Genomic DNA, 14332 nt, shown 5'->3' on the forward strand with positions numbered 1-14332 from the left:
AATTATACATAGGATGTTATATTGCACACGATAATTGTGAGAGCCTTCTATTTTTTTTTTATTTCAGTCTAATAATAGTAAAAAAATCTAAAACTTCTTTAACATCTGTTTTTAAGTTGTCAAAATGCCAAATATACAAGTCAATTCCTTATTAAAATTTAACAGTCACAAATGTATATGTGAAAAACTTCATATCCGACAAAATTTGAGTTGTTTTACTGTATTGATCATTTCTATCCAAGACACTGTGCTCAGTAATCATGTGGTTTAGCCCGAGACCGAAACCCCCAGCGAAATGCCAGCTCTGACAAGGAAGACATCTAATCCATTTTTAAACATAATTATTGCCAATTTTAAATTACACAATCCCCAGATATACTGTAGTAACAGAAACTCTCAGAGCAGCTGTGTATCTGTGTTAGATTTGGAGTTGTATCTTGTCATGGATATTACACGTTTTGAATAGTCAAGAGGATTATGATTAAAGTAGCCTATAACAAAGGAAATCGACTAAAAAAAACTTGACATGCTCTTGAAATATAGCCACAACATATTTAGCAAATCTTTTCAGCCCATACGTGTGATAAATAATAGCATCCAAATCTACAGCTGGCAAAGCCCCACTAAATAACATTCCTACAATATTCCTCCTGTAGAGAACCTAGCCATTTCTTTCTTGTAAGCATGACAGAAGATACATTTATAAGCACATCCCCCTGCCTGCTGAAATGAATTCCTTTTCCAAACTGTGCAAGACCTGGATAGGAAGTAATTAATAGGAAACAAAACCCAAACAGGAAACTGACAAAACATACATTATACTGCTGCACTGACATTACAGGCTGCTGTTTCCTAGAGAGCGAGAGATAGGATCACAGCAATAGCCTTCATGACACAATCATTCATTGTTGGGAAGTTTAACTATGCCATTGGTAAATAAAGCTTTAGATGTGGTCCCCACTGTTAAGATTCAGGTGATGATTCCAGCATTTATGACAAATTGCTTTGGACTAAATCTAAAAAGAACAGAGGAGACAACTGTGGATAACTAATCAAAATATTCATATAGATTGATACTACTTATTTCAGCCATGCACGCCCTTTGTTAGGCAGAGTGGGCCTGATTCAGATATTTACACAATGCCGGCAGATCTAGCGATTGCTTGCTATGGTGCTGCCGCACTGCACACGTGCGATAGTTTTGCAATTGTGCGCGCACAGAGGAACCACTGGCAAAGTGAGTGACAGGTAGTCAGCGTTTGGGGGAGGTAACGGAGGGTGGTTAGGCAAACGCAGGCATGACTGACGGTTTAATCCGTGTTTCCTGGGCGTGCATAAATTAGCTATTGCGATCTCTTTTGCAGCATGAGAGCTCTCTGTATTTCAGGAGAGCTGCAGTATTTGCGGCTGGTCAGACTTGACTTACATGCTTCATGTCTGTCCAACCTGCGTCACTGTTATTTACGCTGTTGCACGTAGTTGGACGGATATGAGAAGGCAGCAGTGGACGTAATTATGCTCGGCTATGCTTTGGAAACATTAGCATATTTTCGCAGCTGTGCTCCGTGCAAAATCGTTGCTGCGATTGCATTAGCGTCCGTCTCTGAATCAGGCCACGTGTGTGCATGTTATTAACAGGTTTATAAAACACTAACAACATCTGGAAGTGACAAGTAAAAAGTGTAAGTAAGGTGTCAAAGATTGTGAGGCTCCGTGAGGGACAAATCAAATCAGATCACTGCATAGAATACAGGAGCTTAAGTAGAGTTAGGAGCAATTAAAAAAAAAAAAAAAAACAATTTGCACCTGGAGCAAACCATGTTACAATGTAGGGGGATGCAAATGCATTTTTTTTTTTTTGTATGCAAATATTGAGCCGCTTTGTATTTAACGAAATAAGCAGATGGAAAATATTACTCAAAGGGCGCAGAGCAAGCCATGGGGCTAACTACCATATCTGCAAAAGGTGCAGCTACTATGGGGCCCTCAGCTGAGGGGGGCCCCATCTTCCTTGTCAAAATTACATATGTTATTTACATTTCCACCATTAGGTGGTACATAGGGGCCCTTACAAACAGAAGACCACGTGGCCACCTAGCAAGGCAGAACAGCCGAGGCGCCACAGCAAGCCGCCCAATAGGGGCCCACAGCCCGAGTAGAAGTAGTATCAACCAAAACAGAAAGGCCTAGCCTATGTGTAGGCCCCTGAGATAGTCATACGAAGTCATCTAGAACCCACATGACAGAGTGTATAGCCACTTGTCAACTGTGGAGACATCTGCGCGCTCGTAGTTAAAGAGTGGAGATCTTGTCTAATGTTAGAAAGGATTCTCCGATTCTGAGAATCCAGCAGGGCTCCCAGATGAATTATATCCTGTGAGGAATTCAGGGAGGACTTTTTCCCAGTTGATTAACCCTTCGTGCTAATGAAGTGAAGCAATGGATAACTGGAAATGCCTTCAAAAAATCCTGGTGATCCTGTAAAGAACAGGAGGTCGCCCGGATACAGGAGCAGTCGGATACCCTGAACAAGTGGACTGTCATAAAAGCCACAAATCTGGTAAACCCCGGTGGGGCTGTGGACAGTCCAAAGGGCAGAACCTGAAAACTGGAAGAGTTGCTGTGGCACAACAAACCTGAGCTATCGCTGATGAGAGGGCTCTATAGGTACCTGTAGGTACGTGTCCTGAATAACCAGCGATACCATAAAGTCCCCAGGATCCATAGCTTGGATGATGGAGCTTAGGGGTTCCCTCCTGAACCTAGGCCCCTTTTGGAATTGGGTCAGGGATTTCAGATAGAGGATAGGCCAATGAGGACCATTCGGCCTCTGCACCAGAAAGAAAGGTAGAATAACCAGTCCCTCGCTGAAATAGCGGGGCTGGCATAATTACCCCTGCTTATCGCAAGGACTGTACAGCTTTTAGGACTTGTAAGGCCTTGTTCGGGTCTGAAGTAAGGCCTGTGTAGCAAATTATGTGGGGAGGCCATCTGAGCAATGAGAGGGCGCCCCCGTGAGAGACTTCACCTCTTACCCAAGCGTCCGTGGTGACTTGACACCAGCACTGGGCGAACTGAGAAAGTCGGAATCTCACTCTGGGATCCCCCAGATGAAGACCTGTCCCGTCAGGCTGAAGGTTTGTCCTTCAGTTTCAGAAGCAGGGCATCTGGATGACCAGGTCTGCTCGGTACCAGGTATGGCGGCCCTCGTGGATACCGACAGCCTAAGAAAAGACTGGCCCTTAGGCTGTCCCTGAGGACAAAAAGACTCAACAGATGTAGTCCAAGGCCTCGTAGTGGGAGTAGCTGAAGGCGGAAATTTACAGAGTGAAACTGCCAACATTGCTACAATCTTGTCAAGGTCAGGACCAAACAAGATCTCCCCAAAATAGTCCATTATAAGGCCTACCATGGAGACTACCTCTGCCGTCCATGAGCGCAGCCATAGGGTATGGTGGCGGATGCAGTCGCAGCCGAAACCCTGACGAGTAGGAGACCAGCATCCAATGTCGAATGACCGGCTCCAACATGTGAAACTGCTCTTTTAAATGTGAGCCACAAAATGCGTCTGATCCCCAGAAGCTTTTTTTTAAGGGAAAAAGCTCTACAAATGCAGCGGCAGAGCACTCCATAGCATTAGCCACCCCTGCGATAGCCATGGTTGGATGGGCAACAGCCCCTGAAAACGTGTATATTGATTTCAGGCAAAGTCACCACCTACGGTTCTGTAGAATCCGTCCGGGCAAGGATGGGAGGCATAGTAGCGCTCTTAATCAGACAAACAACATGAATCCACCCCAGGAGGTGACACCTATTATTTGCAATGACCCTCAGGGAATGGGAAACATGAGGCCCAATGCACTTGTGATACCTCTTATCTGGCAATTGCCCGACCTCCGCCATGTGATCCACCCGCTGGTCAGAGAGGGGGAAAACAGCCGAAGACATTTTAATTGCTTAAACTGAGGGTGTTTTGATTTTAGGTGCAGGATGGACATAACCACCAGCACCAAGGCAGGGATAAAAAAAAATACTTGATTTAGGTACCCCCTCGTGAGAAGGAGTCCGACACCTCATCCAGTGCACCCTTGGCTGACGATCTATGTTAGACAGCAGTGCAAACTGGGCAGTAACCACCGGGTGCTTATTACGCCATTTTGTGTACCGTAGAAACGGCATCCACCCAGGGTGGCTGTTGTGGTAGTCCCTGCCTGGGAAATGACAGACTGTTACCTGAGGGAATTTTAAAAACTCTGGTAGGGAGCAGTAGTCTGTGTCACAGGGGTAATTGCAAGAACTGAGAGGGAAGGGTAGCATGCTGAAGCAACCCAAAGTGGGTTGCAACTAAGGGGGCCGCCAGGCGATCCGCAAGGGAGGTCAGTGTCCAGAGAAACAAACTGCCCCAGGGGGATTCTGTAAGGAGCCCGGCACCTCAAACATAACCCTTTCCGAGTTAAATCCTCCGCATTCATACCTGCAGCACATGACAGGCAGGATAGCAAGAATGGGTGCAGTATCGTGCTGTATTCCCTAGTCAGACACATCTGACTAACACGCCATCGTGGAAAATCAACAGCGCTATACTGGTACTAACACTAAGATTAGCTGCAGGTACCCATTATCAGCGTATGCAACACACAATTCCATATAAAATATGGCAACGTGCAGCACGCAACAGTATGTGACAAAACCTCACAAATATTGACAAGTATATATATGTGAGGTCGATAAACCACCCTAGGTACACCTGTATCCGGGCAGAGAAAAGGGATAGATATACACTGACAGGTGAGAGAAAAAGCAGACAGTCAGCGCTAGCATAAGTCACATACAATGCAGAAATATATATATATATACATATACACATGAACATGACATATAATATACTGCAAAATGTCGCTACATTCAACTGCCTAGATTCAGTGTCTGGGAAGGCTACAGCGCTGTGTACACTGACCTGATGGTGAGGTACGCAGGGGGACTGGACCAACTGCCATCTCCGGAGATTTCTGCTGCTGCACCACAGAGAAAATGGCCACCTGGAGACCTCAGAGGAAGCAGCTCAGCGACGCCAGACTATAGACACTGAAAGGCGCGCTGAGCTGAGGAGCAGCTACAACAGGAAAGGCTTCCTCACCTGGGCGGCTATTAACCCCCGGGACGCCGGCTCCCAGCGCCGATCGTTAAGTCCCTGGTGGTCTAGTGGACACGCGGGGTTAGCCTCCATGGAGGGGGAGCCACTGTCAGCGCCTCTGGTCTGTCCCCAGAGACCGGAGGCATCGGACTGCATATTAAATTTGCGGATCACCGCAAGCGGTTACCCGCGACCTTACCTGCTCCCCGTCAATCCGGCAGCAGTCCTGCGCGCCCGCAGAGTCCGGCTAGTACAGACTCTGGGGTGCCGCTGAGATTCCCAGATCTGTACTGGCGTCTCAGCTCCGGCGGGGTGACGGAGCGGCAGCTTGGATGTCCTATGGACAGTCCGACGCTGCCGCTCTGCAGAGTCAAAGTAAAATAAAAAAACCTTTAACTCATAAAATAAAAGTAAGCTAATCAGCCCCTCCTGCGATAACGGTGACCCGACTCCGGCCGGGCACCAACTTAAACTGAGGTGCCTCTGGCTTGGGGGCGGGGTTATAGGGAGAGTGGACCCAGTGCATCCTGGGAGCTGAAAGCTTTAACTGCGTGGTGCCCGGATTTGGTCCCAACCTATACCCCAAGGTCAACCCTGTGGACCCCCTATGGACCCTGAAGTAGAAATTTGCTTTAATTTTACATTTTCTGTTTAACAAAACTTATTTGCACTATTGTACCCAATGACACAGTAATCAGTTTAAATATTGTTGCTGGCTAGCTTTTGTGTAACTTCTATAAATGTTGTTTGCATTGATTGCTTTTATTTAATTACTTTGAACTAAAAACAGATGCAGTTGGTGCACCAGATAAAAGGGTTTTCACCATTACTACATTGCCTTCTCCTTTATATATAATATATATGTGTTATTTGCATTCATTTACTAATATATAATGAATAAATAAATATATATATGATCTATAAATAAATATATCTATCTATTATATCTATAACATACTGACTTTTACAAAAGACCATATTTAATACTTGATGGTTCACATTCACATGTCATTTAACAGTTCCCCCTTACCTTGGACAGCTCTTTTCCAAAACAATGTTATAACTTACCAAAACCAACAAAGCATACTGCCATTGTGAGAGTGTAGCCAATGTGTGGCAATGTTCTATCGATGTTATTCCACATAGACATTAAGGTCCCTGGATATCATTAATTATGCTTTAATATACAGATGTGTCCTCATACATCTAGCACGAAGCGTGACTTGCCTGGCGTGAGTGAGCCTCTAGGTACCGTGTTACTCTGCTAGCGTGAGTGAGCCTCTATGTACCGTGTTACTCTGATAGCGTCGGGCGTCCTTTCTGGATGACAATCTATCTATGTCGCAATGCAATGCCACGAGGATGTGCTGATTAATTTGATAGGCAGTGCTGATTAATTTGATAGGCGGCACTTGTATATCTGTGTGCGACTAAGTTTGTATATAAAACACAATGGAACGTGGAATTAAAAAAGCTGCAGCCGCTACATTGTAGCACTTCGTATTCAGAAACTAATGCTGGCCATACACCTGCACGATTTCGGGCCGATTGCCCGTTTTTTAGACGAGTCTTACGATGAATCGTGTATTTTTGGAGTATGATACGATCCGATGCGCGCTCCCGCAACTCCTAAAACGGATCGTATGATCAGATGTGCAACCCATATATATTATCCACTCTATAACGTGCAGATCGTACCGCGTATTTTGTGCATGCGATGCATCGTGCGTCCATTCCTGTAATTTCAATTACTTTTCCCTGATGAGCGCATGAGGCACACGATCGATCGTACAAGAAATCATATGCAATGGAAAACAACGTATTGTGCCGCCGGGACTGCCATAGGAGGTCCGGGGAATCGTATGTGAATCTTATCTTATGCTGGTTGTGCAGGTGTATGGCCACATAAATTGCACACATATATAGAAGTGTCACATATCAAATTACTCAGCGCAGTCTTCTGGTGCTTCCTAGTCGCATCATGACTTAGACGCATTTTCTGCAAAAAAAAACGTAAAAAAGGCGCCTGCTGCTAGCAGAGTCTCATGGGACCTGGTGCGCCGAGTGGGACTTTTTAGCGCTACTGCAGCAAAGATGTATAATGACACATCTGTGTATAGCATATATTAAAGCATAAAAGGCTAATTAAACCACACATAGGACCATCACCAAGTAAACCTGAAATAGGGCTTTCTATTACATCTTAAACTAAATCTAAGGAGTCAACTCAACTAGATACGAGTTGGCTTGTGTGAGCAGTTTTCACTAAAAACTCGCACTGTGAAGTGCAGTTGCAATCCAATTCAAAACTTACACATTTTTTTCAGATTAAGTTTGAGAATTTGTGTGCGCAACCCTCTAAGGGTGTGAGATGGCAGTCAAAATCTTTATTTTAAAGGTAACTATGTTGGGATTACTTTAGAACCCATTGGACAGCCCCCCCAATAAATACTTAGGCATTTAGATGTTTTCAATTAGCTTAATAGGCCCAATAATTACTTACCTTTTTTTTTTTTTTTTTTTTTTAAAGCCTCAAATTACCCCAAATCAACTTTTTTGTTAGTTAAGCACCCCAAAATGTAATTTCAGTATATTTTGAAATTAAAAAAAAAAGATAGCATTGTACCATTTTGTTTAAGTTAAAGTGACCACAAATTAACACAAAATCACTTTTTTTTTTTCTGCATTTTTCATTTAATTCATTTGGAGATTAAACAAAAAAAGTTTGCTTTTAATAATTTATTTCTAATTCTTTTTTTTTTTTTTTTTTTTAATGCACAAATCAGCCAATTGACACCATTTAAAAACATCCAGTACTTTCCTTTGGTCCACTAACAGTCTTCTGTATTATTCTGTTAACTAAATTGTTTTATGGAGTCCAGGATGGTTCCCCCACTTTTTCATGCCATTCTCCCAAGTCGCATGCTATAGAAAATTTGCATACCTTTCCCGCGAATAGCGCGAGCTGGCATTTCTAATTGGATTGAGCGATTCTAGGGAGCGAGTATTCGCGCGCAGTGTGTGAGTTTCATGAAACAATCTCGCACTTGCAAACGTGTACCTAATTGGACTGACCTCTAAAACTGACATCATCAAAGGTCCTTCACTTGTAGATCTGTTTCCTGGAATGAAGCACCAAGTGGATGTATCTATGTTCAATTTGGCCACTACTTTGGTCTTAAATCTTCCAGTGCATCTAATGTTTATAATCCAAAACAGAGACCATTTCCCTTTGTATTTCAATTCATCTCCACACAACACATTTAGCAGAATAGAAGTTATGTAAGTACTGTAACTGGAAGTGCTTCTATTCTATTCTTCTACTGAATGATCATGAAGGCACTCTGCAGTGCTGGATCATTGTTCATTTTTCCTCGCACCCCATAGTAGTGTACAGGAAAATGAACCAAAATTCCTTACCATTATAAAAGGCAAAGTATGCAGCCAGACGAGGCACATTGCCAAGAACGGACTTGCCCCCTTACAATATTGACCCTGTTTCAGCTAAGATGAAACTTCAATAAAGTTGTGTCATTATACTTCCTCCCACTCCCGCCTCCAAGATTTTGCCCGCACTGCTCCCCACCTCTGGAACTCTCTCCCACTCCGCATCAGACTCTCCACCTGTTTGCAATCCTTCAAACGGGCTCTCAAGACCCACTACTTCATCAAAGCCTTCCAGCTATCATTCTAACTCCTTGCTACATGCTCATTCGTCCCCATCTACCCCATCTGTGTCAACCCAGTTTGTCTTCCCCCACCTTTTTAGAATGTAAGCTCTCACGAGCAGGGCCATCTACCCTCTTGTGCTTCTCCTTACTATAGTGTCATTTACTTCTTACTCACCACTAGGGCACCTAACACTTGGTTGCTTATGCTCTGTTGCTTATCTGGGTGATATGGTCACTAATGTAGCAATATATATTATCCATGTCCTGTATTGTATTGTTCTGTAAGTCACTTGTATACAATTTGTTTTTGTACTTTGTAAGGCGCTGCGGAACACTTGTGGCGCCATATAAATAAATGCTAATAATAATAATAATTATTATTCAGCAGATGCAATGGAAGGCACTGGTTACAAAGTGCAGCCATCTCAGATAACAGCTTCACAAACTAGAAGAGAGAAGAAAACCACTTACTTTTCTGACAATGATCCTGAGTCCAGCAGCGTGCACCAAACACGGAATTAATTACAGTAGACAAGCAACTGATCTTTCCCTGTATAGCACCAGGGCAGACATCACCACATTCCTCCTTATCATCTTTGTTGAGGCGGATGAAGTTGTCCTCCACAGAGTCAAGGATTTTGGACCAATCAATAGTAGAAAGGTAGCATAGTTCATTGTTTTTCTCAATCCTGACAGAGCCCCTACTTATGTGCATAAGGTTGTGTAGCCCAATTTCCTTTAGATGAACCATCTCAAAAATTACAAGGGCATAGTTGAAAAAGAGTCGGGTACCACGGATGACTGTGAGGTTTGGAAAAAGGTCTTTGAGACTTTCCAGGCCATAAACTCGGAAGAGAAGGAGGTAGTCCGTTATCATAGTAAGTTTGGGAAAACTCAAAGTTCGGAAGTTTTCCGGATTGGTGTTAAACATGAGCAAAATTTGTAGGTGACCTTCAATAACAGTGCAGTCCTCCAGATCATAAAACTTGGTAAGGTTGTTCCGGATATCCATGCTGGAGCAAACTGAAAGAGAGTATAAAAAAAAAACAGAGAAATATAAGAATTTATATTTATATATATATATATATATATATATACACATACACATATATATATATATATATATATATATATATATATATATATATACACACACATACACTTTGTTTACATGCAAATAGCCACCATTTTACAGATATAGGAAACATTTTAAGGGGTTGTAATAAAAAAATTGCTCACAAATTACCAGTAATAAAATATTGTAAATTATAGACATGTTGCTATTTCCACAAACTATTGTATGTTCATGCTCTTAATTCCGAATTACATTTGGTTTTCATTAAAGAAAATATAAATCCTGGGTAATGCATGTTTAGGAGTTTGTAAAGCAAGTCTGGCGTTTTAATTAATTTCCTCCCCAACTTTAGGTGTTGGCACACAACAGTTTTTAAATTAACAATGCTATACAGAATCATAATGAAAATCGATCATAGCTTAGGGGGTATAATTACTAAAACGTAAATTTTAATTGATTTAAAATCGATTAAAAATCAATTAAAATCAATCAACATCGATGTGTGATGTACCCCCAGAAACACAACATTTACTAACAGATAATTTTTTATTTTTTTGTAAGTGTTAGTAAATGTGTGATTTAGCCTCAGAAACATAACATCAATGTTGATAGACTTTAAATCAATCAAAATTAATGGAAAAAAAATGACATTTAGTAACTAATTTAGTAAATATACCCCATGGAATGAGACCTCATTCACACAGATGTATAGCTTACAAAGGAGCATGTAAGATTGAAAAGGGATTTTCGGCATTTTGTAAAGAAGTACGTTTTCTGAATACATATTTAAATAATACTTCCTTGCCATGCTCAACACACTTTTCTTACCTAGAAATAGTTCAGAGGATATATACATATCTTTTTTTTTTTTACCTTGACATCAAATCCTATTGGTTGATTTAAAAACGACTTTTATGTAGTTTCTCTAGTCTTAGGGCTTGTCCACACAGCCATTGCATTGCTATGGACAGCTCAGATTACTTTAGGTAACTTGCTAGATTGGTTTTCACTTATACATGTTGGGAGAACCAACAAAAGGCCAAAATAGGAGGACACTGTTCAACTTTGCCATACATATAGCAGCAAGTTGCTTGTATGTATAAGCCCTAAGGTAAATGTCAGGTGCTTTTCAACACTGCATTTTTCCAGCCATAAAAAGTGTTATGAAGCTTTCAGACGCTCATGTACTGACACATTACAGAGAATGGGAAATTATGTTTCCTCATCTTACAATTCAAAAGCAAACAATAAAGGGGGTTATCCACTTAGCGATTTTTATGAACGATAACGATCGTTTGATCGTTCAATCGTTTGCAAATCGTTCATAAATAGTTTACAAATCTATTGCAAAAATGTCTAAAACGACCAGCGATGCGCGTGCCCGCTGGTCGTTTAGACATCTATGATCTCTCCGACATGCTGGTCAACCTGACGATATCGTCAGGTTGAGCATGTTTCCAGATGATTGATGACCCTGCACTAAACGTCTGCATGTTCAGTGCAGGCTCATCACACAACTGACAACGACTGCACGATTACAATGTCGTAATCGTGCAGTCGTTTTCACATCTGGTAGTGGATACCCCCCTTAAGTATTAAACTGTCTGTCTATTAGCATTCAACATGTCTCTCATTTATACTCAAGTGTATCATAACTAGTAAATGCCTAACAAAGAGAAGTGAAGATCACTTCATGTAGACAACTTGCTCATTTTGATAATTAAAGTCAGGAACACTTGCTAAAAATAATACAGAAATTGGAAGTTGTTTAATGAATGTATCAAGAGGTTCTAGAAAGGTAGGGGTTATCTATAAAAGAAATAAACTCCCCAATAAACTACTGTCAGGAAATAGAAAATGCATAACAGTTCATTAAGGATGTAGGGTTAGGGCTGTCCTATTAGCATACACATCGCAAAGTGATGGATACAAATGTGTGTAACCAAAAATTCTGTATTTTATTCATACCACAGTTAAAGCGGATTCCATTTATTTCATTTTTTTTTTTCACTGGCTTACTGTGCTTTGAGATTTGTTTGTGTAGCTACCCTCCATCATTCCTGAACATGGCCAATCTGATGTTATCGACAGATTGGGCTGCATGTTCAGGCGATGGACAATATCGGGAATGACCAGCAAGAGTGCGCTTCGCTGGTCGTTTCCGACATTATAGTGCTAGATTTGTGCATGATTACTGAGCAATTGAACGATTACGATGTCGCAATCGTGCAATCGCTAAGTAAAATCGCCTAGTGTCCACAATGGATGCCTTCTCGTAGACAGGTAACTGCAGTGATTCCAGGTAAGTGGCTCCAAATACTTCCTAGTACCTCCTAGAGGGGGCAGGACATACAGATGGGTTACACCTAAAAGTAGACCACCTCTTTAAATGGGGTGGGGAGCTTATGGTATAGGATAGACAAGTTGGTAATCAGAGTACTTCATGGATCCTCTTAACACACAGAAGTATATAATTTATGGCAGGAAATTATTTTGCTGCACTTCTAGTTGGTGCTTTTTATAGGGAGGAGTGAAGTAGCGCTCATTTTGGTTTTCTTAATATACAAGAGACATGTTTGCTGCATGCGTTCTTTAATAATTTTGCTGTATGAGTTCACAACATACCTGCTGGGAGACTATTCCATGGATCTAGTCATCATTTCTAATAGAAGATTTCTATCCTTTGGTTTCCTTTTAAATTTCAAATGGTGTTCCCCATGTTCTAGAAATACACATTTGTAAACATACAGCTCTTTTGCGTTCCATTAATTCCTTTGAATGTATTTATCATATTACCTCTATCTATTTATTCCGCTACAAGGTAGATGTTCAGCTCTTGAAGTTAATTATTTCACTGATTTTCTTAATGTCTTTATCAAGATAGGACCAGTGTCTAACAAGCCAAGGACTCAAGACCTGAACACAGTAATGGTGGAAGCATTACCCTGGCCTATTATTGTGGCTTTTCCCACACCTTGCTTGCCTTCATATCATCTTAAACTAGAAATAGGTCTTATTCCTCTGTGACATAACCATTCATTCTAACCTCTGTTTTTGGATTATTGTGTCAAACTTGCACTATTTTTCATTATGAGGAATTAAGTGTAAGATATCACACTTTACTGCATTTCTCTATTTCCCAATGAATATAACAGGTGTGTTTCTTTACATAATTGAGGCAGGCTTTAACAAAATATGCTGGTTTTTACTTCTTCAGAAAGCTATAAATGTTTATAATTGTGGACTACCATAGAAACCACAGTCACACAGCACAGAGAGGCTTTGGAATCTCATTTGTCAACTCTTACAAAGCCCAGTCCGGTAGAGTCAGCTATGTCCGTGGTGCGGGGTACATGGTGCTGCAATTGTGTCATCATGACTCTGCCGCTTGAGGTTTTAAAGGAGCAATCTGCATCATAAAACCACCGGGCTCCCTACTTTAATTGGATGTGGGTGGCATGCAAAATGACTGTCCCACTCTTTCAGGAGGAGATCTCTCTGCATTGTAATGCTGGGTACACACTAGGTCAGTGGTCTCTAACCTGTAGCTCATGAACTACCGGTAGCTTGTGGTCTTAATTTTGGTAGCTCACCTAGCTGCAGTACTGCCAAGTCAAATAGGAGGTATTGACCTCTGACGTGTGCTCCCCCATGGTATCAACGCCATGGGTGGAGCCACAGGGAAGCACGTCAGGTGATTGCCGCAGCCTCTACAGCAAGAGCTTGACGTGCTTCCCTGTTGTTCCATCTACGGCGTCTACGCTATGGCAGAGCGAGTGACTCCCGCGCAGCCTTGCCGGAAAATTACACTCTACCGCTCATACCTCCTTCAAGCCGGTAATTAACAGTAAAATGTGCCTGTACGTAAACTTTATTTACAAACTACAACAATATCACTGTAATAATTAAATGCATTTTTATTTACTATGAACTTTTTTTTTCATTTTCATTAAATTACCTTCAACTGTTCAGTTATTAGCCAGATTATTTTTTTCTACAATATTAGTAGCTCTTCAGTAGGTTTCAATTTTCCAAAGTAGCTCACACCTTAATTAAAGTTGGAGACCACTGCACTAGGACAATGTCGGCATTAGTTTCCGGCCGAATGGGAACGACATATTGGCCGGTTCGTCCAGCACGTACGGCCAATATGCGCACTCCCACAGTTGCATGCGATACCGTCCAGTCGGCCGCACTGCACGGCCAACCGGACGATAAGGCATGCAGCACCCCTGCAGGTAATGAAGGACGGAACGAGGGATCGATCCGTCCTTCATTACATCGCTCAATGTGTACCCATTACGATATGTCATCCGGGAACACATCGCTAAGTGTGTACCCAGCATAACATCCTGCTTCTCCAAGACATGAAATGCAGAGAGCTGTTAGGTTGTGTCTGTGTAGCAGACTGACTGTCGGACATTTTTAACTGCGAAGTAATGAGTTAGCAGT

At 41.9% G+C, this 14332-nt stretch overlaps 1 protein-coding gene across 1 annotated transcript in view; it reads right to left on the reverse strand.

Annotated features, from left to right (window-relative positions):
* The window catches only part of INSR (insulin receptor), a 137480-nt gene that overhangs the window by 74164 nt on the left and 48984 nt on the right, over positions 1 to 14332 (reverse strand). The window contains exon 3 of the mRNA XM_088478470.1: positions 9277 to 9828. Coding sequence (XP_088334596.1) covers positions 9277 to 9828 — 552 coding nt within the window. The remainder of the gene's footprint in view (positions 1 to 9276; positions 9829 to 14332) is intronic.

This window comes from Taudactylus pleione, unplaced genomic scaffold, assembly GCF_031769625.1.
Source record: "Taudactylus pleione unplaced genomic scaffold, aTauple2 ptg000214l, whole genome shotgun sequence".
Lineage (NCBI taxonomy): Eukaryota > Metazoa > Chordata > Amphibia > Anura > Myobatrachidae > Taudactylus > Taudactylus pleione.